Consider the following 27,686-nt stretch of genomic DNA (forward strand, 5'->3'; position numbering starts at 1 on the left):
AAGGTTTTAAATTTAAAGTATTGTAACTTACCGTTTTATTGCAAGTAATTGACTTTGAAATTAAAAACCATCATGTGTACATATTCTGATTATTAATAAAAATATTTATATTAAGATTTATTGCACAATATGAGTATTTAAATATGTAATTAACTTTAATAAACTTAAATAAAAAACTTTAATACATAAAAAGAGTGGGTTCAATTTCAATTAAACAATTTGTAAAATTTTAATTTTAAAAAGTTTAACGAATAAAAATTATTTGTTTTTTTTTTCATCTAACTATTGTCGCCTCATATTAAAAGATTTGAATTAAAATTTTAATGTTTCCTTTCTTTCATTCATTATTTCATAATATGCTTTCATACTAATTGAGCCATTAATTTTAAAATTTATTGAATTATTTACGAGGAGTAGTATATTTCACTTAATTATTACAATATGTTTACCCATATTTACTTATGTAAAACCTAGTTAAGCACTTTAAAATTAAAAGTAATCTAGAAAACGAAAAAGAAAAATAATTAATATTAAAAATAGTTAATGTATTTGTAATAAGTATTTGTATACAAATAATGTATTTACCACTTTTGGGTGCTCCATATTTGTAATTATTACTATCTTTGCCCACATAGAAATTAACATCGGGTGTATCTTTTTGTGCACCATCACGCACGAATGATTTATTGTTGGTCTTAAATTGAAGACCCACACTGAAAGACATGAACAGAAAATTTATATTAAATTTTTTCACAAACAAATAACGTTAAATTGAAAATGAGTAGAAGAATGTGTAATTTTTGCACACACATCCATAGAATCTCTTACATTCTTATTGAGTTCATATCACTGTTACTGCGTTCTTTATCCATCGATTTCACTCGTAAATATTTATGTTTCACATCAACGCCAGATGTGTATTCCTGTGAATTGAAATGAATTCCATAGAAATATTAATAAATATTTAATTACATGACTGTTGGCAACTTACATCTCTCATGACGTATGTAATGTCTAGATTATTGACAAAACTATCGAAGAATTCGGGATACAAGTGCAGCACATCCAATAGATCGTCTCGATGAATTTTATGCAAATCACAATAGGTCAAGGCACGTACATTTGCATTTGATTTGCCAATATTCGGATAAATACAAGGATTCTCACCAAATATATCATCTTTACCTGCAAGTATAAGCAAAATAAATGAATTATTGTAAAAAGTACGCATATTTCACTCAAACATTTAATGAAGAATGAATATTTGTAGAATTGTTTCAAATATATGTAGTTTGGAGATTGCGAAGCTAGGTTATGGGAGAGAGGAAAGAAGGAGTAGTGTTTATGGACATTCGATGTGAAAATGACAGGAAACACTACATCGGGAAGTTTGTTCCACATACATACAGTACGGCTAAAGAACGAATTTTCCCTGTAGTGTATTGGGCAGTCAACTGGCCAATAGAACACAAAGGGATGTGTTCTTGATGAAACACGTGAATATATTATGTAAAAATCTGTGGGTATCAGGAGTTCCCTAATTTAATCAGATAGAAAAGTGAAACGCTGCCGACATTGCTTCGGTGCTGTAGCGAATCAATAGAGTTGGATACCCTACTGTCACCAATAATCACCTTCGCCCTCTCCTGTACGCAGTCGAAAAGCTCCGAAATGGACTTTGAAGCACCGGCCCATACATGTGAGTTGTATTCCATTTTCGGTCGGATATAGGTGGTGTTAATAGTGGGAGATCAGATGTAGTGAAGTAATTCCTACACCGTTTTAGAAATCCGAGACTTGAATGCTTCTTTCGACACTTGAAAAATATGTTTAGACCAGTGGACATCACATTGTATTCTCATGCCCAGAACATCAAGAACGTCTGATTCTACAATATTTCCAACACCCCTAAATACAGATGAAGCGACATGTTCTGTCGTTCGCTTTTGAGAGCTGAGAAAAGCGACCCTTTTGTAATATTGGGACTAGTTTTATGGAATGCATTTAAACATATTTATTTAAATTCCTCCCTTTAAATAAATCACCAAACTTTAGGATGATGAAGCGACATGTTCTGTCGTTCGTTTTTGAGAGCTGAGAAATGCGACCCTTTTGTAATATTGGGACTAGTTTTATGGAATGCATTTAAACATATTTATTTAAATTCCTCCCTTTAAATAAATCACCAAACTTTAGGATCGATGCGGTAAGGGTTAATGATTTTCTATAATATTTATGGAACGTGTTTTTTAATCAAATATACTAATTCTAGGACCCTACTATATTAGTATATTATTAAAAAAAAACGTTCAATTAACATCTTTGAAGTAATTATAATCTTATTTGTGTAAATTTTGTTAAAGTGTTTGTCATCAGTTTTTAAACAATATTTATACAAAATATTTATTATTTCCACATTATAACATAAAGTATTAAACATAATTGAGGTAAATCACGTACTTTTCACGAAGTGGATAAATATTGACGATTATTAATTATTTGAATTGGTTCAAAAATGATAATCCAAAAATAACCTCAAAAATTATTTGAAAACTGAGTGATTATCATAAACAGATTTAAAATAAATTTTCTCTCCGAGTGTTCGAATCTTTCCCCAAAAACGAGGGACAAGTTATCGTTATTATAACCATAGATAAATACCGATAGATCGAAAACATTCCTGTCAAAGACCTAACTCAGTTGTCTAAAATCTAAGTGGCAAAGCGTCATATGCGGGAAGTTTTGCTTTATTTCTTTAATTTGAAAAAAGAGCCGCTGAAGCACCTAGATTGCTCACCAGTGCTTATGGTGAATGTGTTCCATCGGTTTCAACGTGCGAGAGATGGTTTGTTCGGTTCAGAAGTGGTAATTTTGACACCGATGATCTCCCAGGCCATGAAGATTGTTGTCAAACTTAACAAGAGCTTGAAAAATCATTGGGAGCTACTCAAGCAGCAATTTTAAAACGTTTGAAGTTGGAAATTGGATACCATACGAATTGAAGCGAGGCCTTGAAAGACGATTTTTGTGTGTCTGAAATGATGCTTGAACTCTATAAAAGAAAATCATGTTTGTACCGAATCATTACTAGCGATAACCCGAAGTGTAAGAGATCGTACGTGATGCCCGGCCAACCAGCCGAATCGACACCAATGACAAATATCCATGGCGGTAAGATAATGTTCTGTATTTGGTGGGAACAAAAGGGTCCTATCTATTATGGGCTGCTTAAATCTGGCAAGACCATCACACCGAACCTGTATCGAACGCAACTGATTCGTTTGAAGCGTAATATTCCATCATGACATCGCTCGGCCACATGTTGCAATACCTGTTAAAAACTATTTAGAATAAAGTGGTTGAGAAGTTCTGCCTCACCCGTTTTATAGTCCAGATCGTGCCCCGTCCGACAACTATTTTTGTCGATCGATACAGAACGCTATCTCTGGGATACGCTTCACTTTGTAACAGAGTATGATTAAACTATGATTAAACCACAGAGAAACATTGAGCGGAAAGTAGAAAAAACTCAAACAAAAAACATACTCAAAAAACGAATGATGTTTTAGCTTTCACATAGGATTTTGACAACTGAGTTAGGTCTTTGACAGGAGTGTTTCTCATCTATGTGAATTTATCTATGATAAAGAAAATATACATAGAGCGGAAACTACAAACAAATAAATTACTCAAAAAAGTTACACATACGAGTGTTGTTTTTGTTTTCACATAGTTTTTTTTACTAATACATTCTCACCACTTAGGTTTTTGACAACTGAGTTGACAGGAGAGTGTCCGATCTATGTGTATTTATCTATGATTATAATCCCAAGCACGAAGAGAAAACAATTTTCAAATTTTTGTTCAAAAAACACTCAAAAATTATTAAAAAAACTGAGTGATTTTCATACAATATTTTAAAATAAAAATTTCTGTCAGTGTTTCTGAATCATTCCCCATACCGAGGGACTTGTTGTTCTAAGTGAGGATGAAATTTTATTCAGAGCTTTATTTAGAGTCAGTTTCCCGATGTCTAAAGAAAAGTGAGTTGATATTTATTTTTAAGGAAATATGTATAATAAGTTTGTACTTACCCAATATAATAATAGTGGTATTCTCCCTTTGAATTTCAATTGATCCTCTGGCTATGAAAAACAATGAGGTCAAGACATCTCCTTTATGCACCAAAACATCACCGGGCGGCGCATGTGTAGTTTTGAATTTTAATGATAGCGCTCTAGAATTCAAAGATTCAAAGTTAATTTTGTTTTCATAAATTCCATAAATAGAGAGCTCAAATCAAATCAGCATATATTTATGAGTATGTATGTATTTATGTACCTTAGACAACCAGGACTAGCACCGGAAAACGCAGGACAATTTTGTAACAATTTACGATTCAAATGTAAACAAATATCAGCCTGTAGGCATTCCGGGAAGCCCTTTAAAACCGAATTCATATCAATGCCATTCGTATAGTTCCAGGCATGTTGGAAATATTCTTCTAGGCGTTGCCTTAAAGGATTGGGTATCTAGAGAAAGTATTTTCGATTTTTATCAGCACAAACATAAGAAGAAAACGAAAATGTACAATAGAGCTGGATATGTGACCTGAATTTAGAGCGTAAACACAATCTGTTTAACTATATCATCGAAAGTTGAAAATAAAAAGTTTAAAAATAAAAACGCGTTTTATTGTGTTTGTATTCATGTCACATAACCATCACTATTATAGGATATCAACAGATTTACAGCGAAACTTGACTATAACGTTTTGGATTTTTCTAATTGATCTCTTTGCATGTTAAAACACATAAATGTTCAATATCATTGTATATTTGTGAACGTTATAGCCAGGATTTGACTGTTTATTTTGTAATACCTGATGAAATCTTATAAACTCTCGCACTCTTAACATTTGTGTATGATAGCGGGCTGTACCCGAATACAATCGTTGTATAATGGCCGAAACATTACCGAAAATACTAGCATACATTAAGGCTGAAATTAGTATATTCAATAAATGCTAATACATGGATGGATTCGTATACGGTTACAAAAAGTTAATACAAAAAGTTAACTTACATCCCACCAACATAACACATATTGTAAAAATTTTCTCTGCATCTGTATTTGGAGCCACATTACCGAATCCCACCGAGGTTAAGGATGTAAATGTAAAATATAGCGCGGTTATATACCGGGACTGTAAAATGTAAAAATGTTTTCCGTTAACAAACAAACTGCCACAGCCACTACCCCTCCACTACATTCCAAATATCAATTTCAATTTCACTTTTTCTTGTATCTTTCGTTTACCTTGATAGAAGGACCACCGGTTTTATTTTCAAAATAGGGTTCGTCAATATCATTTCCCAAAGTATGTAACCAGCCTATATTTTTTGATAACATTATACGTTCAGCATTACCAAGAGCATACCTAAAATAGGGAAATTATTATACAAACAGCAGCCTCGTGAACGATATGACTTTTTTGATTACTCCGTTAACCGGATAGAAACGATATATATTATTTAGACACTATGTATTTATAACAAATTTATAACAAAACAGCACTAGAATATTGTAACGTATAGTACATATGTATTTTTAATCAAAACATATTAACACGCATGATTTTATATATCAGTTTTATTTTTTTTCTTTAAGCAACATTTTAACAGCGTTTCATTCACTGAGCATTCCATAAAAAAAAACAAAATAGCGCAAACATTCAATAACAAACATTTTTTTAATAACATAAGACATTTTTATTTTAGGAGGGGATTAAGCTGGTCCAAGTTTTTATCTTTAACGCAGGCAAACAATTTAGAATTCAAAAATATATTCAGCGGCTCCAAATATTGTATAGTTAGTATAGTATAAGATGATACTAAAACCGAAAACTGCTTGTCCATATGCAATCACATTTAGATTTTTTAAATGCACTTTATAAAAATCTAATATTATGATTTTTGGAAAAAATTAATGAAAATTTTCACCATATATGTGTTCCAAAGTGGAAAAGAAATCGTAGATACATACATAAGTATTTCCATTATTCAACTAAATTATGTATATTTTCCATCAAAAGCAAATAATTAGATTCAATTGGATTGGATTTAATAATGAAGATCTTTTTGATCTTGATGCAAAAGAGGTTGTTTGACGAGTCCTTAAAAAATAGTTTACGGTTTATGCTTTTTCAATAGTTATTTTATAGAAATGTTAATGAATTTTCTATTCGTAGAAACAATTCATAGACAAAAATGAATTGAGACAATTTAAAACCATTTAACCATACAGAAATATACAGCTGTCAAGTAATATTCCCTAATGTCTGATCACTTGGCTAACTACAATTGATATATTTCGGATTATTTGACACGTTGAGCACTTTGTAGTGTAGGGATAAGTCAATTAGTTACTTTATACATCCCATATAATCTGACTTGAAGTCAATTGTCACTTAAGTGTCTCTAAGTAATCTAGAGTGTAGTCACTTTAAACGTATTGTGAGTAATTCGTAAAAACTTGTTTTATACAAATTATGTTGATATAATTCTCATACAGTTTAATTTCTTTTTTACTTAAGTATACTGACATCCCATGTAATGTCAATTTAAACTTTAGAAACAGTTAGTTTACCCAACAGAAATAATCGGAGAAAGGTTTGTTTACAAGCAATCGGCTATTGGACTGTCTATGAAATGTTTTTTAACTGGCTATTTGAGGTCGAAGATAAATAATTATCTTCCGCTTCCACACGAACATGTTAAAATAACTAGTACTTAATGTAGCTGATGAAGTAACCATTTAGGTAGCTAATAATATAACCGACTCTATGTAACCAGTATGTGAATCAAATGCGTTGACTACTTGGGACCAGTTATCAGGCAGTCTCATTGTAATCCAAAAGTGTCAATTGACGCCCTGCTTGGGAAATGCGTGTTAAAATAACTAGTCACGTGGCTAGTTATGTAACTAATTTCACTCTAAATGATAGGTAAAATCACTAGTTAGGGACAATCTCCTAGAACTGCTGGGATAGTTTTTTTTACTAATACATTATCACCACTTAGTTTCTTGACAACTAAGTTAGGACTTTGACAGGAGAGTTTCCGATCTATGTTTATTTAACTAAACATTTGCCTTTTAATACATAGTATTTGAAGTAGCACACTTTCTATGTGAAATCTTATAATTTTCTTATTTTTTTCGAAATATTTATTTTAATAACAGAACATCGAATTAATTAAAGCATATTTCACAAAAATCTTAATTCAGAATTAAAAAATGTCAGCAATTCATTCCATAACACCATTTCCATCAACAACAAATTCTTTATCTTTAGTCAAAGGCTTTATTTGGATAGATTTCATTCATAATGAAATTAATTCATACTAAAATTCATTAAACTTTTGAATGGTTAAATTATTATAAATTCATTTTTTTTGTTTTTAATCATTAACCCGTGTCTATACTAGACAAATATTTATCATAACAAATAATGGCGTTTGTTGTCAAGACAAAGTTGTCTGAGCAAAAGCACTAACAATTTTGTCACAACGAAGCAATAATACTAATAAATGGAGACTACACCTGATAATTTTTTATCTTGACAACCATTTTGACGTTTATCATGACAACAGCTATAGACATAGGGTAACAAAAGGTTAAAAATTGTTTCTTATTGTATATTTGTAACAGATTTTAATTGAAGACAATTTCAATCGTTCAATAAACTTTATTAAGCCATTTTGTAATGGATTTGAATTAAAGAAAACTTAATCGATTCAATAAGGAATTAATGCTATAAAGAATGAATTCTTAAATGAATGAATTCAATACGTTTGAGATACTAAGGAATTAAGCCTATGAATTAAATCGTAAATAATGCCTTAATGGAATGGTTAAGAAATACAATTTAATTGGATTTTGAAAATAGAATTACGAATTAATTCCTTCGAAGGTTTGATGTCAATATAAGGGAAAATGTTTTTAAGTTTTAAAATATCTAATATTCGGAAATGTATTGCTGCAAAATTACATAACTTGGGAAAGAAATATTTTGACAGTTCTTTCCCTAAACTGTTTTGCGCAAACAGATCTGAAGTTATCAGATCACTTCATGTATTTTAATCTAAAGTACATTTAACGCATATCATAATACTAAAATTTTATTATGCCAGTGTCTGTTTTATATTTTCAATAACATTTCTACATAAATGTTAAAACATTTTAAACGATATAGCGTCAACTTTATTGAAACATTATTGATTCAATAAATTGGACTTATCAAACAACCTTTTGTCATTATCCGCTTTTTACATATAAAGTTATTGAACATCTTTTGTAAGATGTTCCTTTATAGATAAAAAGTCAGACCGTTTTTTCTCTTAAATTTAATTTATACATTGATAAACATCTATAAACATTCTAGATCAGTGGTTCTCGAACGTCATACTCTCAACAGAAATCAGTAAAATATGATTTATTATTTTTGGAAGTGTTTATTGCCCTTCACCATGAGTGGCAAGGGTATTAAGTTTGGCATTCCGTTTGTAATTTATACATTTTTTATTTGCGACCCCACAATGTATCGTTATAGATAGCGAATTCGATATAGCCATGTCCTTTCCGTCGAGACAGTCGGCCCATAAATGGCTGAGATATAAGGAAAAAACCAGGACATCTCATTTTTGACCTATTTGTGATCTACATATGTATATCTGGATTATTAAGTCATTAATATAGACAATATGGATATCCAATAATAGATATTTCAAAGACCTTTGAAACGGCGTATATAACACCATAGTAAGTCGAAACTACAATGGCTCAAAATCGGGAAAAATATTTTTTAACCCGATTTTTTTTCCACCAAAAATTTTTTTTTTTTCACAAATAAATTTAAAAAATTATTTTTTTTTAAATTAAACAAAAATTGGAATCAAATTTTTTTGACATACAATTTTTTTCGCTAAAAATTAAAAATTTTAATTTTGTTTACCTAAAAATATTTAACATTTTTATTTTAAAGTATGATATGGTGAAGGTATTGATATTGAAAATCCACATAATCATCCTATAGAAGTCTGAGATATAAGCAAAAACTCAAAACTTGATTTTTTGGCCAAAATATGTACAGAAAAATTTAGTTTTGGATGTTCTCAGAAACCGCAAAGAACTACAAATAAAATCTGTCAGAAATACTTTCTGAAATGTCTGTATTGAAAGCATCATCCACGAATACTTTGAGGTGGGCTTGGATGTAAATTTGTAAATTATTTTCTGTTTCAGTTCGATATAGAAGTTTGAGAACCACATTTCTAGATTTAAACAAATTTGATGAAATTAAAAAACAAATACATATGGATGAAAATTAACAAGCGCTAATAATACGGATTAATTTGATGCAAGAAAAATCTCTAAGGAAATGTTAAAAATACGAAAAAAAAATACACTGTAAGAAAAAACAATAATTACGACAACAATGTTAATGTAAGTATTGTTAAAAAAATTGAAAAGCCCCAACTTACAACAAACAAATGTTAACTGTCAGACTCTGTAATTCTGAAAGAATTTGTTCTCTGTAATTAAATTTGATTGTTTTTTATATATTTTTCCTAAGGATTAAGGGGAAGCATACGATATATTTACAATTACATATGTTTCAAGCGTATTATTAATATTTATTGGCAAAAGAAAATAAATATATACAAATATTATGTATGTATGTAAATTTTATCAGAAAACATTTCAAAACTTAAATTTCAGAGTATGACAGTTACAAATTTTGAAAGTGAGGCTTTGCAATAAAATAACTATGAAGCATAAATGTATTAGAATAAAACCACATTACCATATACAAGCCAACCAATGGGCAATTAGAACAAAGGTAGCCATCAGTAATACCAACACCGCAGCACCATATTCCGAATAACGATCGATTTTACGGGCAACTCTTACCAAACGCAACAGCCGTGCTGTTTTCAATAAACCAATCAGTGTTGTAGTCTGGGAAATGAAATCAAATATTGAATATTAGTTTCTTGTATATAAAATCATCTTGTAAGTATTCTTTTTTTTAAAAAAAATCCTAATCTATATATTCATAAATATTTATGTATATAATTAATAAGTAATAATATTGTATGTATTTAAATATTTTTATATAAAATAAAAGCTCATCTCAGCATTCATGTAGTTATTTATTTATTTTTAACATTCTATATACTAGTTTCTATATAAAATCTTTGTTTTGTTTTTTGTTACCTAGTGTTTGCTAAACATAAATTTTGGTTTCAAATTGATCCATTATTATTATTATATAGTTAGTTAGTATGTTTACTAAAATAATTAATTAAATTTTTCTTTTCTAAAATGTGTGTAAAAAATAACTGAAAATTTTTAAAAAGCATCTAAACATTGGAAAAAATATACATAAATTATACAAAAACTAAAATTGTTTTTTAAAAAAAAACAAAAAAATTCAAAAAAAAAACACATAATCAACTAAATACACATACACAAAAACAAGGTTTCGGAATAAAAACGACACTAAATCTTTTCATGACACAGACACAACAAGTCGTTAAAATGAAACGTTCTTTTTCAAATATTGTTATGTTTAATTTGTCAAAAATCATTGTAGATATTTGTATTTTTGTATTTTTTATTTTTTTTATAAGTATGTAGTTTTCTGTTCTAAATATTGTTTGTTATTTTCAAAATATACGAACCGAATTGCCAATGTTTGAATAAATATAATCATCCTTATTAATGTGAATGTTTGTTTGACAAGCAAGACCTGCAAAATGTATAAGAATTCATAAAAAGCGCCGATGTCTTCTTACAATACAATTTAAACATCCATCCAACCAACCAATTCCATTATTTTTTTTTTAATTTTAATTTTAAAACTTTTTTTATAACTATCGAAAAAAGTTTTTCTCTCTTTTTCTTTTTGATTTTTGTTTGTTTTGTTTTGAAAGAATATTGAGATTTGCCTACAACCAGTTCTTATGTATAGATAAATAGTTTTGAAAATGGATAATCAGTAAAAGATTTTGGGTAGTATTTAATAGTAAATAAATTGCTTAGGTGTTAGAAACCTACATATTAGGAAATCGTATAACTTGGTAGATATGTATGCATATTTTTCCATACAATACAGATACGGATAGAGATACAGTTACAGATATGAAATGAAATGAAAATAAAAATATAAACATTTAATCATACATATTTGATTTGAAATAATTAAAACTGCAATAATACAAATAAAAGAAAAAGTAAAATAAAACTAAATAATTGTCATTTATAACGTGCACCTCATCGGAATTACCGACATGCTCATGGAAGGAACATTTCTCAAGTTTTCACATTTTAAATCTTATAGAAAAAGAAGAAATATTTGTTTTTTTTTGGTAAATTTACATTTATGGACACTAGAATAGAAAAGTTACATTTCACGATAAGGCCTATTCCAAAATAAATGGTAATAAATATGAACATTTTCACGAATAGGTTCACCGTAACCGAAAATAAATATGTTCATTAACAAATGAGTTTTTCTAATATTACACAGAGAAAACAGATTGGTGATAGCAAACGAATTTGTTGCCAATCGAATGATTCGGTTGCACACATTGAATTTTCGCGGTTCTATCTACAGAAAGTCAGTTGCTAAAGAAGAATTTCGATTGTGGCAACCAAACTTTTGTTACCCCTTCTAATATTTTGTATCCACAACTGTAAAATTCGTTCACTAAGGAAAACGAATCTGTTTTCTCTGTGTATATTAAAATTTTAGAAAATTGGTTTTAAAGCTGAAAATATATGTAGCTTTTCTTGCTGTTAGCTACTATTAATGACATTTAATCTTTAGTATTTATTTTTTACATATGGGCAATTCCATGAATATCTCAACTACAACTGAAACAAATAAAGGCCCAACTATAATATGCATACAATAGTTTAAGTCAGCTTAAGCCACTGTGCGAATACATATGTATAAAACGAATGTGACAAACTATAATGTACTTAAGAGAGTTTCGTCAAGTATCGTCAAATTTTATTTGCTTAAGCAATGAGCGAAGCTGGTCGCACATTCCGTAAGTTTGTTTATTTTATACAAAGAAAATAAAGAAAAAAAGAAAAGGATGAAGAAAATTAATTTATTAATTTATTATTTCATAAAATAATAAGAAATACGATTGTTTTTAATTACGTGTTGCACATAAATGTGCAAATGGGGCTAAATTATTTTGAATGCACGTAAGTACATTATGGCCACCTAAAAGTTTCTTCGAATTTTCTTAAGCATTTGACGGACTTTTCGTTCGGTTTTGACATTAACTTAAGCTAGCTTATGCATATTATAGTTGGGCCTTAAGAGAGCTATATTCCAAATCTTATATACCCTTCACCAAATTATACTTTAAAATACATATTTCAAATATTTTTAGGTAAAAAAAATTTCAAAACTTTTTTAATATATTTTTTTATTTATTAGTGAAAAATGTTATTGGAAAAAATTGAATTTATAATTTGTTTTTCAAAATTTTTTTTAATTTATTAGTGAAAAAAATTGTTGGTGAAAAAAAAAATTAGTTTAAAAATTACTTTCCCGTAATTCGGACCATTGTAGGTCCGACTTACTATGACCGCTGCAAAGGTCTTTGAAATATCTATCATTAGATATCCATATTGTCCATATTAAGGACTTAGTAATCCAGATAACAAAAAAATAGGCCAAAAATCGAGGTTGTTATGAGTTTTTCCTTATATCTCAGTCATTTGTTGGCCGATTTTCTCGATTTTAAACCGGGTCTATAGCGGATATATTGATGCATGAATCATGTATATAAGTTAACTGGGGGCTACGGAAAGTTGCCCAAGATCAGTTGAAAAACACTCAAATTGTTCTATGTGAAGGTATTTACAGCTGAGTATATGAACAAATAATTTTTCATTTAAAATTTCATAATTTTTTTTTTCTCATGACTACACAGAAAAAAACTATTTCTTAAACCGTTTCAATTCAAATATTTATCACATATTGAACTGGTTTCAATTATTTCATAATTAAATTAAGTATTCATTTGCTCAAAAACAAAATTTCTTGATATTTTCTATTGAATTTTGAGTTTTCAATTTGATAATTTTGACAATTGAATATACAATTTTCGTTATTGGTTGAATTTCAAATACAAAAATTATTGAACAGATAATTTTCGTAATTGAAAACACATTTTTGTTATTTTTTGTGTTTCAATTACGAAAATTATCTATTCAATAATTTTTGTAATTGAAATTCAACCAATAACGAAAATTGTGTATTCAATTGTCAAAATAATCAAATTCAAAACTCAAAATTCAATAGAAAATATCATGAAATTTTGTTTTTGAGCAAATGAATATTTGATTTAATTATGAAATAATTGAAACCAATATGGGATAAATGTGTGTATTGAAATATAATTTTTTCTGTGTAACTTCCGGAAGTGGCAGCCACAACCAATTATGGACCGATCTCCATGAAATTAGGTCGTGTGATTTATGTCTATATGAAATATATTTCTGTTGAATTCTTTGTGGATACCAACATTTTTAAGAGATTTTTTGCACGTTAAAGTGATTTTTGGAAGTGGGCCTTATATGGGAACTATGACTAACTATTATTTGTTATCAGTACTCCGCGATCATTTAATTAAATGACTGAACATTTTTATGTAAATCATAAGTTAATGGCTAACTAACAACTTACACAATCTAATTCTATTCTGGCTAATGAATTTTAATAATTAGTTTGTGTTAAAAGCTCCCTTAAAATATAATTGGTCCATTCACAAAGTCTCTTATCATGTCATATTGTCATAATGTCCTAAAATTTCACAATGTATTGCTTTTCAAGCAAAATAAGTATGTCCTAAAATCATACTATGTTTATTGTGTTATCGTAACCAACTAGCAGAGACCTGCGTCGAATGCCTAAGAGTCGGTTAAGCCGAGCCGCCGAGTCGTGATATATTAGAACATTATGACTGATAAGAGACCTTGTGAATTGACCAAATATATAATTATAAGCATAAAAACGTTTGTCTGCTCTTTCTTATATATTTCGCGTGACAAATCATACTAAAGGTTGTAAATTGAAAACTAATTCCATTTTTTGCATTTCACTTTCAAATACGAATATCTCGACTATTACGATCCGTTTAGAAATTCCACTTTTTTGAAATCCCCACAGTATGTGGTTGGAAAATTAAATCTTGTTTCACACTAATATGGTCGCTGCAATCGTTAAATGATTTCAGTAATTATTGGGATGATAACGAATTATGTATCATATTCTATAATATGTTTCTCTTAAATTATAATTGTGGAACTCATGTGAAGGAATTGCTCATTCACAATATGATCGCGAAGCATTGCACACATCACAGAATAATTACCTATGATCATGTGATAGATGTTTTTCAATTAATTTTGATGAGCATTTGAATTAATAATACAAGCTTAGTTTCAGTATTTACCAGATTTGCGGCTTTTAAAGAAAATATTTTATGTTTTTCTTTTAAAACTTGTAAATCCGAATATTACTGCATTATTTTTCATGTTTTCGCATTCATATTTTCTTTAACACTCATCTCACCCACAAAAAAACTAACGTTGTTTATCCTTGTGTGTTGTTTTCCACACATACAATATGTCTATGTATTTTACACTAGCAACATAATTTTTTATGTGGTAAAAATCATGATTTACCATCATTAAAAAATTAGTTTATCTTCAACACACTTTACACAAACATTTCAGTATGAGTAAGAAAGCTTTTGGGCAGAAACAGCATATTTTCCGGCTTTACATAGAATTACTTATGTGTGGAAAACTACACAAGTGGGTAAGAACGTCCTTTTTGAAATATCTCGAGATCAAAAACAGTTTTTGAATAAATTAATGCGTTTTTATGAACATCGCTTATCAATTTGTGTTTTAATATATAAAAAAAGTTTAATTTTGTGTGGTTTAACACACAAGTGTAAGATGAAGATTAATGACCTTGAAATATGTAAATAGCAAATTACAAAACTTTCCTTTAAACTAGATTAATTAACGTAACCGAAATTATACGAAATATCGTTGTCGCCAAAATATTAGTTTACGCTTGTTCGTATTTTAAAATTCTTTAAACTCATACAGAGTTTTATAATTTAGGTTAAATTACTGAAAGAAAGTATTTATTGGTTTATTTCAAAGCAAAATACATAAAATTACATATGTGTGGAAAACGACACAAGTGGTTAAGAAACGTCACTTTTGAAATAACTCTATATCAAAAACTATTTTTGAATAAATTAATGTGTATAAAAAAGTTTTATTTAGTGTGGTTTACCACACAAGGGTGAGATGAGGATTAATGACGTTGAAATAGACTTGACTACTTAACGTAACCGAAATTATACGTAATATCGCTGTCGCCAAAATATGTATCTTTACATAAATAACGTTACCTTTTTATTAGTTTACGCTTGATTGTATTTTAAAAATCTTTAAACTCCTAAAGAGGTTTATAATTTAGGCTAAATTACTGAAAGAAAGTATTTATTAGTAAGTATAGAAAGTTTTAAAAAGGAAAAATTAGCGAGAATTATTTTAAAATGCCTAAATTTCAAGCCATTCAAACAAAAATATGTAATAATAATAAAATGTAAAAAAGTAAAGAGAAAAATGTGTAACAAAAAGATAAAATGCTCTAAATTGTTTATTAAACTAAAAGTAAAATAAAAATAAAGTTTAGAAAATGAATTAAGAATTCTTTTTCATATATGTAAATATATTTTCCGTCCATATCTGTAGTTAGTTCTTATTACATATTAGTTATTGGGGTAAAAAGCATTGTGTGTATTTCATGAAATTAAAAGAAAATAACAATTGTTGTATTGATTAAGAAGTATTTAAGTATTTATAGTACAAGTGCCAAAGTTTGTAGAAGTACAATTCATTTAGAATTTGATAAAGTGCATTATTGGTTATTGGTAAAATTGTAATACAAATGTAAAGTAGTAGTTGTAGTAGTATTTGTTGTATTTACAGGCAATACAAGATCTGGCCAGATTTTCTAATACTTACAAGTTGTTAATTTTCAAATTTCATTTTTAGTTTAGGAGAAACAAAAATATGCGTATTGCTTGAATAGATTTCAGATCGAATTTGAACAAAAAAAAAAAAGACAAATTAGTTGTAACTACCACCTAAAAAAATGCCCTCTCAATTACATACAGATAGATACTTATTATTCAGTTAGGAAAACAAAAGTATTGACATTAAATTTATTTATAGTATATTTATATTCTTGCAAAGTAGTAGTAAAAATTATTGAAAATTTTAAAGGAAAAAAAAAACGTAAAATAAATCGTGTATGTAGTGGAATATTAAAGTTTTTTTGTTTTTTAAAAAAGTAGAAACTGGCTTTTAATACCTCTTCATTATCCAAGCCAAGCTGTAAAATATTTTTGTTAAAATTAAATTCTGAATTAAATATAAAATAGTTTTTTTTTTAAGATAAAAATTTAATTGTTTTATTTATTTTTATTATTTTTTTTTTTTTGTAAAATAAGAAGAAAATTGTTATGAACTTAAATGAATAAAGGTGGGTGGACGTGGTAAGTGGAGTTGGGTGGGTTTGAGTGTAAGAAAAGAAATGCTAAAATTTTTTAATCAAATCAAAATTTAAATTAAACGAAAGTAATTTTTTTTGCCAATTTCGAACAAAATATTTATGTGTATGAATGAACGGTTTCTTTGATTCTAATAGAATTGAGATCCCTCCAATTTAGCATAATGAAAATGTATAGAAAATTTTAATTTTGATTTAAAAGTGTTGAACAAAGTTTTAATTATGGTTTACAATTTAGGAATATAATAAATACACAAACTAGCTTTTAATTTTATTTTTTTTTTAATTTTGTTTTTGAAAAGTGAAATTCTACCAACAAAAATGTTTTTTTTTTAAATATTTTTTAAGGTGTAGTCTATTATATTTAGAGTAAAAACGAGTAAAATCGGAAATATACTACCAGGCCTAACGTAAATATTTATTTATAATATATTATTATTATTATTATTATTAGTATTTTATATGAAAAAACTATGAAAAACAAACATGCAAGAGACCATTATTTTGATAATGCCTGTAAAACAATTTATGAATTGAATTAATTTGTTCGTTAAACAATTTCAAAAATAGAAAATTTTGTCATACGTCATGTCTCACAGTGTTATCTATCCGTTAAATGGTATCAAAATTCACATTAAATAAGAATATTTGAATGGAGGAAAATTGGATCGTAATTTTCAAAAGTTCTTGTTTTGTATTTAAGCTTTCTTTCCTATTTCACCAATCAATTAATAAATATGGCAACTAAATATTTCTCGGGAATTACCCGACACTTTAACAATTAATTTTAGATATTGTCAAGAATTTTATATGCTCGCATTTACAGTATTTAAAACATTCATACTGCAAAAGATTTATATGATCGGATTTCTATGGATATAATGAAATCATTAGATAAATATTGTAACTTTAAAAAGAAAAGAAATTTCCGAAATTTCCCGACAAAAAATTCGGGAATTCCCTGTTTCGATTTTTGAATACTCTAGTTGTGATACGACACATACAGAGTCGTATTATACATTAAATTAAAGCTTAATGTGTTGGCTATAGTCGAGTTAAAAATGTGTTTCCAGAATCTATCCAAATTTTTAATTTGATTTAAATATATAATTGCTCCTATCAACAGGCAGTTGACTCCCGTCAAAATTTGAACAAGCTGCGTGCGTCATTTACTTTGTGTTTGACAGCCATTGATAGTAGACTGAAGCGAAACTTGAGGAGAAAATGAAAACATTTAATAAGAGCACACGATATTAGATTTTGCGGAAAAAAATAATCACTCAAACCAAGACAAAGCTTGATAAATACATTGGGACCACTGCACCATAAATCGCAATGGTAACATAGTATTTTGGAAGATGCCGAACGTTCTTGTTTATGTCTCTACACCCGAAACAATTAAAAAACAAGTAAGAGAGCTATATTTGGCTGTGCCGAATCTTATATAACCTTCACCAAATTATACTTCAAAATAAAAATTTTGAATATTTTTAGGTAAACAAAATTTATTTTTTTCCCAAAGTTGTTTTTTTAATTTTTTGGAAAAAAATTTTTTTCGAATTGTTTTTAAATTGTTTAAATTTAAAATTTTTTTTTAAATATTTAGCAAAAAAAATATTTTGTTGAAAAAAAATTCGGGTTAAAAAATATTTTTTCCGATTTTGACCCATACGTCGTTGTAAAAGGTCTTTGAAATATCTATCATTAGATATCCATATTGTCTATACTAATGACTTAGTAATGCAGATATAGGTCGAAAATCGAGGTTGTCATGGTTTTTTCCTTATCAGCCCAATTATGAATAAAAAATTCGGCGGGAGTTTGTTCCCCGGGAGTTTTTTCCCATTGAGTTTGAATAGGAAAAATGTGAAAAGAGGTAAAACTCCCGGGGAATTTTTATTCATAATTGGGCTGTATATCTCAGCCATTTGTGGACCGATTTTCTCGATTTTAAATAGCAACCGAGCCGGAAGAATGCCGGAGATATTGATGTATGAATCGTGTATGTAAGTTATTTGGGGGCTTAGGAAATGCTTAATCGACTCCGCTATCTATAGGGATCCAGAATATATATACTTTATAGGGTTGGAAAATTATATTGTGGAAATTACAAACGGAATGACAAACTTATATATACCGTTTTCACGAAGGTGAAGAGTATAAAAACACATGGCTCAGTGGTTTCTATTTTGAATGATCACTTGGGTATGATTTTTTTATCAAAAAAACCTGTGTTTCATTCAAAAAGTCATGGACTCATTGTCGCGCCCTTGTAATGAGAGGTGGAATATGAAAAATTTCAATTTTTTTAAACCACTTTTTGCTTATCTATACCATTTATGGATCGATTTGGATGACTCCTCTACTACAGACAATTCAGAATGTATTTCTGACAGGGTTGAGTATTATTTGTCACATATGATATCTGGAAGGTTTCAAAGGATAACTTTTGGATAAAAATCGACGTAGTCGTGGGTGTTTGCTTATATCTTAGCCATTTGTGCGCGGATTTCTATGATTTAAAATGTCAAAATTCATGTCACTGGAAATAGTTCCGGGGACTTTGTTGGATTTGTTTCAGGAGGTATTTTACAAAATGTCAAAAAGGAGGTATTTTACAAAAAAAAACGATCTGTTGAGCATATTCGACAGTAATAGCAAGAACTTCTAGCATTAGAGCATTCTGGACTTTGTCAGAATAACTGAGATGATTAAAAAATCCAATTAATGCTTGTGAATAAAGTTGTAAGAGAATTCATGTGTTACGATTTTTTCGATCTCTCGAAAACTTAAAATAGTTTCATTTTTTTTAATTTTTTTTGGAAAAATCGATAATACAATTTTTTAAACTCATTTTGATTTTTATTGAAAATAGATGTGTCGAAACTCCAGATTTTAAAAATTCCAGACCTACAACCCACATTATTATGGGTCGAAGTGAAATTAATTCAACTTATAATAAACTCCAGCCATTATTAAGGGATGCAACAGGCTAAGTTCAGCCTTAAAGTTGGTAACTATTTATGTTAATAGAAAGATAAAGCCTATACGATGTCTGGAATTTTCCATAACTGATGACAATTTTCCTTTCGAACCATTATAATTGGATAGAAAACAATGTAGATTAATTAATTAATATATATGTGGGTATATATTTCTGATCGATTCTAACAATTTTGCACAAGAAATTAAACAATAAATTCAAGTTGAGAAATGATATCAAACCAACTATTGTAAAACAAAATGAAAGTAAAGTAAAAAAAAAACAAAGTTTTTCTACTGAACGTAAAAAAAGAAAACGAACGATAAACGATAAACAAAAACAAAACAACAAACACACATAAAATGAAATTTTAACGTTTACACTTGGCTTTAAAGTTTAAACACATTGTTTGTTTTTTTTTTTGATATTTTTTTTCTAAGTGTATTATTTAAAAGGAAGAAGATTTTAAAGTTTTTATTTATTTTTAATGCCAGCTACCTACTACTTTGTCAATTAGTTATTCTTCGGCCGCCATATTTTTTTTTATTTAGAGTTTAACTGACTAAAATGAAAACGAAAGAAAAACAGAACAAAAAAAATAGAACAGAGGAGGGGGTGTAAAAAATGGAGCTTAAAATTTAACACTGCGAGAGAAAGTAGACACGTTTTACAATAGTAAGGCTCAATATTATGAAAGACGTAAAAATAAAACAACAACAACAACATTAAACTTTAATTTTTGTAAATATTTCTTTTTGTTTCGTTATAATTTATAGAATGAACGTCATGAAAAGGCTTAGAGTCGTTTAAAGCCAATTTTAAAAAAATCTTGGTTTTTCAATTAAGAAATCAAATTAAGAAAAGAATTCAACTTACGTAGGCTTGACAGTGACCGATTTTCCTTGTTTTTTTTTTTGGTTTTGGTTTTCAAATCTCAAAAATTAAAAATATTGCAGTAATCGGACCAAAAAATAATAAGTACAATAAAAAAAATGTAAAAGAAGAACAACACAAAAAGAACTTACAGTGGGTAGTCGAGTCATATTGGAATCACTTCAAGAAAAACTAGTACATATTTCAGTATATTTTCCTAAATATGAAGCTTCCTGACATAGAAGCGCAGGGGTGAGGAGATGAGTATTTAATAATGTTTGTGATGCTGAAAAATGCTTTAAGCAATTGTGATTTTATATATATAAAAGCAAATATTTTTGTTCAACATTCTAGCAAATTTCAAAGTGTTTGGAATAGCATATTTAAGTGTATTTATATGTAAATCTAGCGAAATATTTTGCAGGGATAAATAATGATTTTCAAATTTAAAAATAAAACAATTTTTTAAGCAGCTTAATAAGCATGGTCCCACTAATCGAAGGTGTAACAGGAGCCAAGCAATCGCTGATCGCAGTGGCGCACTACTAACAAACAATGATGCACAGAGGCTAAAATGGAGAGAGCATATCGAAGAAATTAGTAACGTCATCGTATGTATATGAAGCTACTGAAGACAACGAAAGAAACAATAGCTGTCCTGCAGAAAATATCTTGAGAATATCATGCAACTGAGATAAAAGATGCCATCTTAAAATTAAGAAGTATAAAATATCAGCCGAAATTCTACGGGCTGACTTTGAAACCACAGCTTTGAAATACTGGTAGTCATAGTACAGGGAAGAATCCAAAACAAAATAGTGAACAATCTGCGAAATGAACAAGCAGGTTTCAGGCCAAATGGAAGCTGCTCTACGCATTATAATGGAGCAATCTATAGAATGGCGTACCTCCCTATATCTACTGTTCATAGACTTAAAGAAAGCCTTTGATACCATCAGACGAACTGCAATATGGAAAGCATTGAGTAGGAAAGGAGTACCCAAGAAAATAATCGAGGATACAGAACTCTCAGTTCTTCACAACAGGAACATCAGTCAACCATTTCATACTAACGCTGGAGTAAAACAAGGATGACATTTTCACTTCAACTCTTTTGATACATGTTTAGAGTGAAGAGTAATTATATAGAGTCTCTAACGCCAACTCGAGGATTTGGATTATCCAACATGCAAACCAATTTACAAGATCTTGAAAGATTGGAGCGTAATGTTGGACTTGAGATAAATATCAAGAAAACCCAAAGTCATGAGAATTAACAATGCGGCATTCGGACGACTGCATTCAGTATGGAGAAACTCGAAAATATCCATGACGAACCAAGTCAGAATATTCAATGCATTCAATGTGAAAAGTCTACTTTCTTGTACGAAAGTGAAACCTGGCTAATATCGAGATTACAGGTATTCATCAATAACTGCCTCAGAATTATATGCAGAATATTCTGGCCCAACACGGCCCAATGTGGAACTCATACAGAAACAAATCAAACGCAGAAAATGGAGGTGGATCGTGTTACATATTTTTAATCGCACTAAAGTGTTACGTTAAGTCAACATTACGGTTACATTCCATCAACAGTCGGCTAAACCAGCCTTTACTATGATGGCGCTAGAGTGGATTCCTCAAGGTTCAAGAAGCCGTATTCGACCGATAACACCTGGAAACGCACGATACTAAAAGAACTAAGACAATGCAATGTTACGTGGGAAGGCGCGAAAACAACAGCAGTAAACCGAGTAAGATGGAGAAGCTTTGTGGAAAATTATTAGAGAGGATTGTCATTATTTATTTATAAAATTATTTCACAAAAATATTTTTGAAATTGATTCTACCTTGCTATCTACTTACATAAAATAAATGCATAGAGCGGAAGGAGAGAAAACAATATGTCTCTCTTTTCGCACATACATATGTATGTGTGATAGAATAACAAAATACATGGCAATACATTCTCATCAATTAGATTTTTGACAGCAGACATAGGTTTTTGGCTCTCAGTTACCTATCTAGTTGTGATCTATGGCTAGCTAGTTCTACATGATTCTAAGTACTTTCAAATAACAAAAAACTTGTCAACGTGACTTTTAAATGATTTGTTTTACTATATGTTAAACCAATTTGCTACATTCCCTTGAGGAGATTCCAATAATGAAACAAAATTCTAACCCACTGTACACAAAACAAATCAAATCCTTCTTATTCATGTAATACGGAATTTCTAAATGGATAAATATTTGTTAATATAGCATTTTATAAAATAAGAACTTGGCTAATGATGAACTAGAAAATAATAATTGAAATTAAAGAAAATCAAATAATAAAAAAAAAAAATTATTACAATTAATATAGAACAAAAATTCAAAAAATAAATAATAATAGTTTACTATGCTTTTGTTTTGTTTTAATTCTGTAGGTACTAAATATAAAACAAAAACATAAATTCAAATTCAAAAAATAACAATTTAAAATAAAAATGTTTAAAGAAAAACTTGTACAACTTACCTCGTCCGTATCACTGCCTACCAAGAGTAAGTCAAATGGTATGGCCGCTACCAAATCGATTAAGAACCAACCACTCAAATAGTGGACTGCTATGCGACCCGGATGCGAGACGACTTCATCTTGCCCATTAACAAAAGTAGTACGGAAATTTATTAATATATCAACAATAAATGTGACATCAACTACAAAAATGGAAAGGTAATTTTAACGGAAATATTAGCCAGGAAACTTTTCATTTACAAGTATTTAGAATAGTACTTTCTTTTCAAATTTTTTGTTTTATAGGAGTGAGGAATGTGTACAAGTACAACAGCGACAATTACAATTTTGTGTACTTTGAAAAAAAAAAAAAAAAAAAAAATAAGAAAAATAATGTACTCAATAATAATAATAATAATAAGAAAGAAATAAGTTCAGCAGTGGTGTTTTAAGTTTAATTATTATTTACCAAGTTTTCTTAGGCAATTAAGTATGTATGTTGTTTGTTAAGTAGTAGCATTTTACTCTCTTACCTCGGCGTACAGCTTTTGTATAATGAGCGCGTTCAAGCCGCCTTAATTGTCAAAAGAAATTGCCATTCGATTACACCACCACCCTACTACCCCATTGAAGAAACATTTTTGACATTCTACAGGGCCTGGGTGTGAGTGCGAGTGTAATGTTTGGTGGCATTTTGTTTTGACAATCAATAACGTGGTTATTTTTAAAAAAATATTTTGAATTAGGTATCAGAGACCCCATAAAGTATATGTATGGATTTTAAGGATCAGAAGAATAGGCAAAATTCGTCAGTTATGTAGTATGTATTTTACATATTAAATACTATTATAATATAAAAGCATATTGCACAAAATTAGTCTAAAATTGTGTATGTTTTGATGGAAGTGAATTTTGATAGTCGCATTCGAAAGGCCACATCATTTCACAAAAATAGACTAACTCGTTTATTCATTATTCTCAATACGAAGTCCACCGCGGGAAAGTGATCATTTGACATGATAGAAACATAATACACCTTGATTTCGTTCGTTACCAATTTTAGTTTTTGTGCTCAATTGAAGTATTAATTAATAATTTTTGGTTTACCAATTCATCGCATACATTCATAGAAATTATGTTTTTTTTTTGTTTTTATTTGCAGTATTCTCCAAATCCTTATCCAACCAAAACTTTTAATTTTTTCCATTCATTTATATAAAATATTTATGTATTTCATTTCTGTTTAACACGAATTGTAGAATTTCATATTCATTTTTGCTAAATTTGCGAAATTTTTGTTGTACCAATTTATCAGAAATTCTCTCACGTATTTAGTATTTTCTTTTCAGTGAAAATAATTTTGAAATTTCGTATTGAGTATTTAAAATTACATCTTTGAAGCGAAGATACATATATAGCCTGATGAAGATCGTAAAGTGAAGAATAGTTTTTTTTTTATTGTAATTCTGTAGCTTTTTACCAAAACAACTTTACTAAATATAACAAAATATTTGTTTTTTTTTATAAAATCGGTAGTAAATTGTTTTGTTCAGGATAAGGTTCCACTAATCTGGAAAATTTTCCCGGGAATTTCTTTATAAGTTTTCTTCTAAATGTCCCAATAACTCTAAAGAATGTGTGTTTAATAAAGCTGGGTTTCCGCATATACCGTAATCGGCTCTGATAACGAAAACCGAAACGTTGGTGTTCGTCACCGTCTCGTTTCTGAATTGTTTTCGTTTCAGTTGGGTGCGTTGCGGCATAAAACAGAAACGAAATTATTTTTTAATTTCATTATTTTTGACAAAATCCATGATACAACAACATAAGGTACACCCAGTAGAAAATTAATTCTCAATTATACAATTCTTGTAACGTCAAACAAAAGAAAATATAAAAAAATATGAAAAAAATCAAAATCAAAGTTTGACTTTATAGGGCTAAATATTGAAAACTCTCCCTAGTGATTCTACCTTCTACAATTATTGTATCATGGACAAAATCTATTATTTTTTCCTCTTCCAATAAAGAAAATTTATTTTTATTATTCATTTTGATTTTCTTTAAATTTGAAATAAAAAAATAATTAAAATAATTTCGTTCCTACAGCACCGACAACAACCTACTTGAAGTTGTTTTCGTTCCGGGAAACGTTGCTTAATGTGCTGTTTTTCTATAGCGAACGAGTACTTTGAGTGGAAATTTAACATGTGTTTTGTTATTGTAACAAAAACAAAATACATGTAAAACGTCCACTCAAAACGCTCATTCGCTATAGAAAAACAGCACATAAATATGATAAAAATCGGAACACCCTTGGTCAATTTATTTTAGATATCTTATTGAATTCGTGATATACATACATAAGTTCATTATTGAAATTTGACTGATTTTTTTTTTAATTTTTAGAATTAAAAGATTCCCGTGAATGGAAAAATTCCGGGATATTAGAACCTCAATTCAGAACCACAGAATTTTAGGAAAATAGTCTTTGCTTCAAAAAAAAACATTCGGATTTTATTCTTTTACATTCAATAGAAACGTGAGAAAATCGTTAAAAAATGCATATTTGTCATTGTTGGCATTAATAATTATTCCATTCATTATGACACAATTGGTTATTTTATGCGAATCATTTGATATTTGCTGATACAGATGTTTTGTATATAAATATTTGAATTGCTTAAATTTTGTTTTGTTTTGAATTGAATTGATTTTCTTTGCACTTTGTTCCAATTACCTATAAGATCCACAATAACTATAGGATCACTGTTAATATACTTATTGGTACGTCTCTGATAATCTTGTTCACCCAATAAAAATGCAGCTACGTATGGTGTAAATATTGCTGTATACATAACCAAAATCAAAATGATCCAATCCCAGACAGCCTTGAATGGGGAATAATGTAAAATAGTCCAACGATGAGTTTTAGCAGTCATATTTTTCTGTTCGGGTAAAACATTTGCTCCCAGCGATAATACCTAACAATAAAAACAAAATGAGAAGAAATGTATTATGGAGTCGTTTATCTCATATTGTGCTCTTACCGTTTCAACAGGATCCGGAAATTTGATCTCAATTTTTGGACTTAGCAAAGCCTCCTTATCTAGTGTATCCTCTCCATGTTCGCTTACATGCTTCGATGAAAGTTTGCGTCCAAATATTTGCGATGAGAATTTATAGCGACTATTGCTGTTGTTGTTGAGATTTTTTCTTTTTTCCTCGGGAGTGGTTTGACAGCTACTTTGAGCTATAGATTTCGAGAAACCATGATCTCTGCTGGCATACGGAGCCTCCGTTTTATGGAATTTTCGACTTTTTTCACTAACATTGTCGGAACCGGTCTGTATTAGTACCGCTTTGTGGCGTTGTTTTTCACATTTATTACAGGATATACCGGGACCAACACCGACAACTGTTTCCATTGGTGGTGGCTTCATCGTTTTCATGGTACAGTTTTCCAATGGTGGTAAATGCGAATGACCAATGGAGGTTGCCGTACGTGGGGCTTGGGAGGTCATCTGATGATGTTGTTGTTGCTGCGCGCGCTGCAGCTGCTGCTTCTGATGCTGTTGTTGTTGTTGTTGCTCATGTTGTTGTTCATGGTGTTGTTTGCTTAATTGTTGTTTCCGCTTATGCTGTATGGCTTCATAAGTATTGGAGCCATATTTCTTGCCCTGCTTTAGATTCTCATGCAGACAATTTTTTATGTTTTCCAAACAATTTTGCGAAATTTCCTTTTTAGCACACTTGCGATACATAAACTCATCCTCGTCGTCCTCGATATTCGAACGCACTATCTTGTGGTACATTCGAAAGTTATTCGGTGTCTTTTGAAAATTGTTACGTAAGAAATATTTGCCATTTTCATCTTTGTACGACAACAGATTGGAGTTCATTAGGATGTCGGAAACAAATATGCTTTTCTTGTTCATTTTGTTGGCGGTGCACATTAAGGAGAAGAGTTCGCGTTCCACAAATTTTTGCAGCTTGGTAGAGGTTAAAATCTGATGAGCAAATTTCTTTTTACGTGTCTCTAGTAGAGGTGTCTGTTTGTTCTTTGATACGTAAATCTCACACTGACGTAGAATTTCGTCCAATTTACGTATCTCATTAAGTTCTATGCAAGATTTTTGTGACATAATGTTGTACTACTACACTATAATGCATCTGAAAAATAAATACGAAGAGATACACTATTATTAAATAAAACCCGATGAAAATTCAAGAACTGCATATTACATCAGCCTAAAAGTATGCCAATTTGTCTCGTTCATTTATTATTGCCGAAAACAGTTATTATTTCATTTCCACTGAGTTATCTACAACTTACTTAATAGATTTTTAATAATTTTCAAGTCAATTTTAATTATTTAATTAGATTTTTTAGACAAAATTTTCACTACCACACAAAGTTTTCTTTTCTTGTCTTCCTTCACCCACCATTGAATGAAAATTTTCTTCTGGATTGTGGTGTTGCCAACATTACAATTACATCAGCCTAAAAGTATGCCAACACAACGTTTTTTTTTTCTTGTCAACACTACTGTTATTGGCAACACGGTGCTGCCAAATTTGTATTAAAACCAACAAGTGGCAATACCAGTGGCAACACTCTGACTGACGTCAGCCAAATCG

The 27,686-nt window shown here is 29.4% G+C and overlaps 1 protein-coding gene across 1 annotated transcript; it reads right to left on the reverse strand.

Moving 5' to 3' along the window:
- Nucleotides 1–364: 364 nt before the first annotated feature.
- On the reverse strand, nucleotides 365–27,362 carry sei (seizure). Its single transcript, XM_065513940.1, has 14 exons — nucleotides 27,291–27,362; nucleotides 26,096–27,218; nucleotides 25,786–26,029; nucleotides 23,067–23,248; nucleotides 9,866–10,020; nucleotides 5,320–5,440; nucleotides 5,086–5,206; nucleotides 4,883–5,001; nucleotides 4,342–4,532; nucleotides 4,095–4,237; nucleotides 992–1,185; nucleotides 829–923; nucleotides 586–713; nucleotides 365–500 (listed from the first exon to the last, which is right to left on the reverse strand). The coding sequence occupies exons 2-14, from the start codon at nucleotides 27,188–27,190 to the stop codon at nucleotides 490–492; spliced, it is 2,799 nt and encodes a 932-aa protein (XP_065370012.1). The 5' UTR covers nucleotides 27,191–27,218; nucleotides 27,291–27,362; the 3' UTR covers nucleotides 365–489.
- Between the last annotated feature and the right edge of the window lie 324 nt (nucleotides 27,363–27,686).

Source organism: Calliphora vicina, chromosome 5 (assembly GCF_958450345.1).
Source record: "Calliphora vicina chromosome 5, idCalVici1.1, whole genome shotgun sequence".
NCBI classification, from domain to species: Eukaryota; Metazoa; Arthropoda; class Insecta; order Diptera; family Calliphoridae; genus Calliphora; species Calliphora vicina.

Coding starts and splice junctions, on each gene's coding strand:
- sei (XM_065513940.1), bottom strand. CDS start 27,190: ATGTCACAAAAATCTTGCATAGAACTTAATGAGATACGTAAATTGGAC. Junction 26,030..26,095: donor TTCCGGATCCTGTTGAAACG/GTAAGAGCACAA, acceptor TTTTATTGTTAG/GTATTATCGCTGGGAGCAAA. Junction 5,002..5,085: donor ATGTGTTATGTTGGTGGGAT/GTAAGTTAACTT, acceptor TACTAATTTCAG/CCTTAATGTATGCTAGTATT.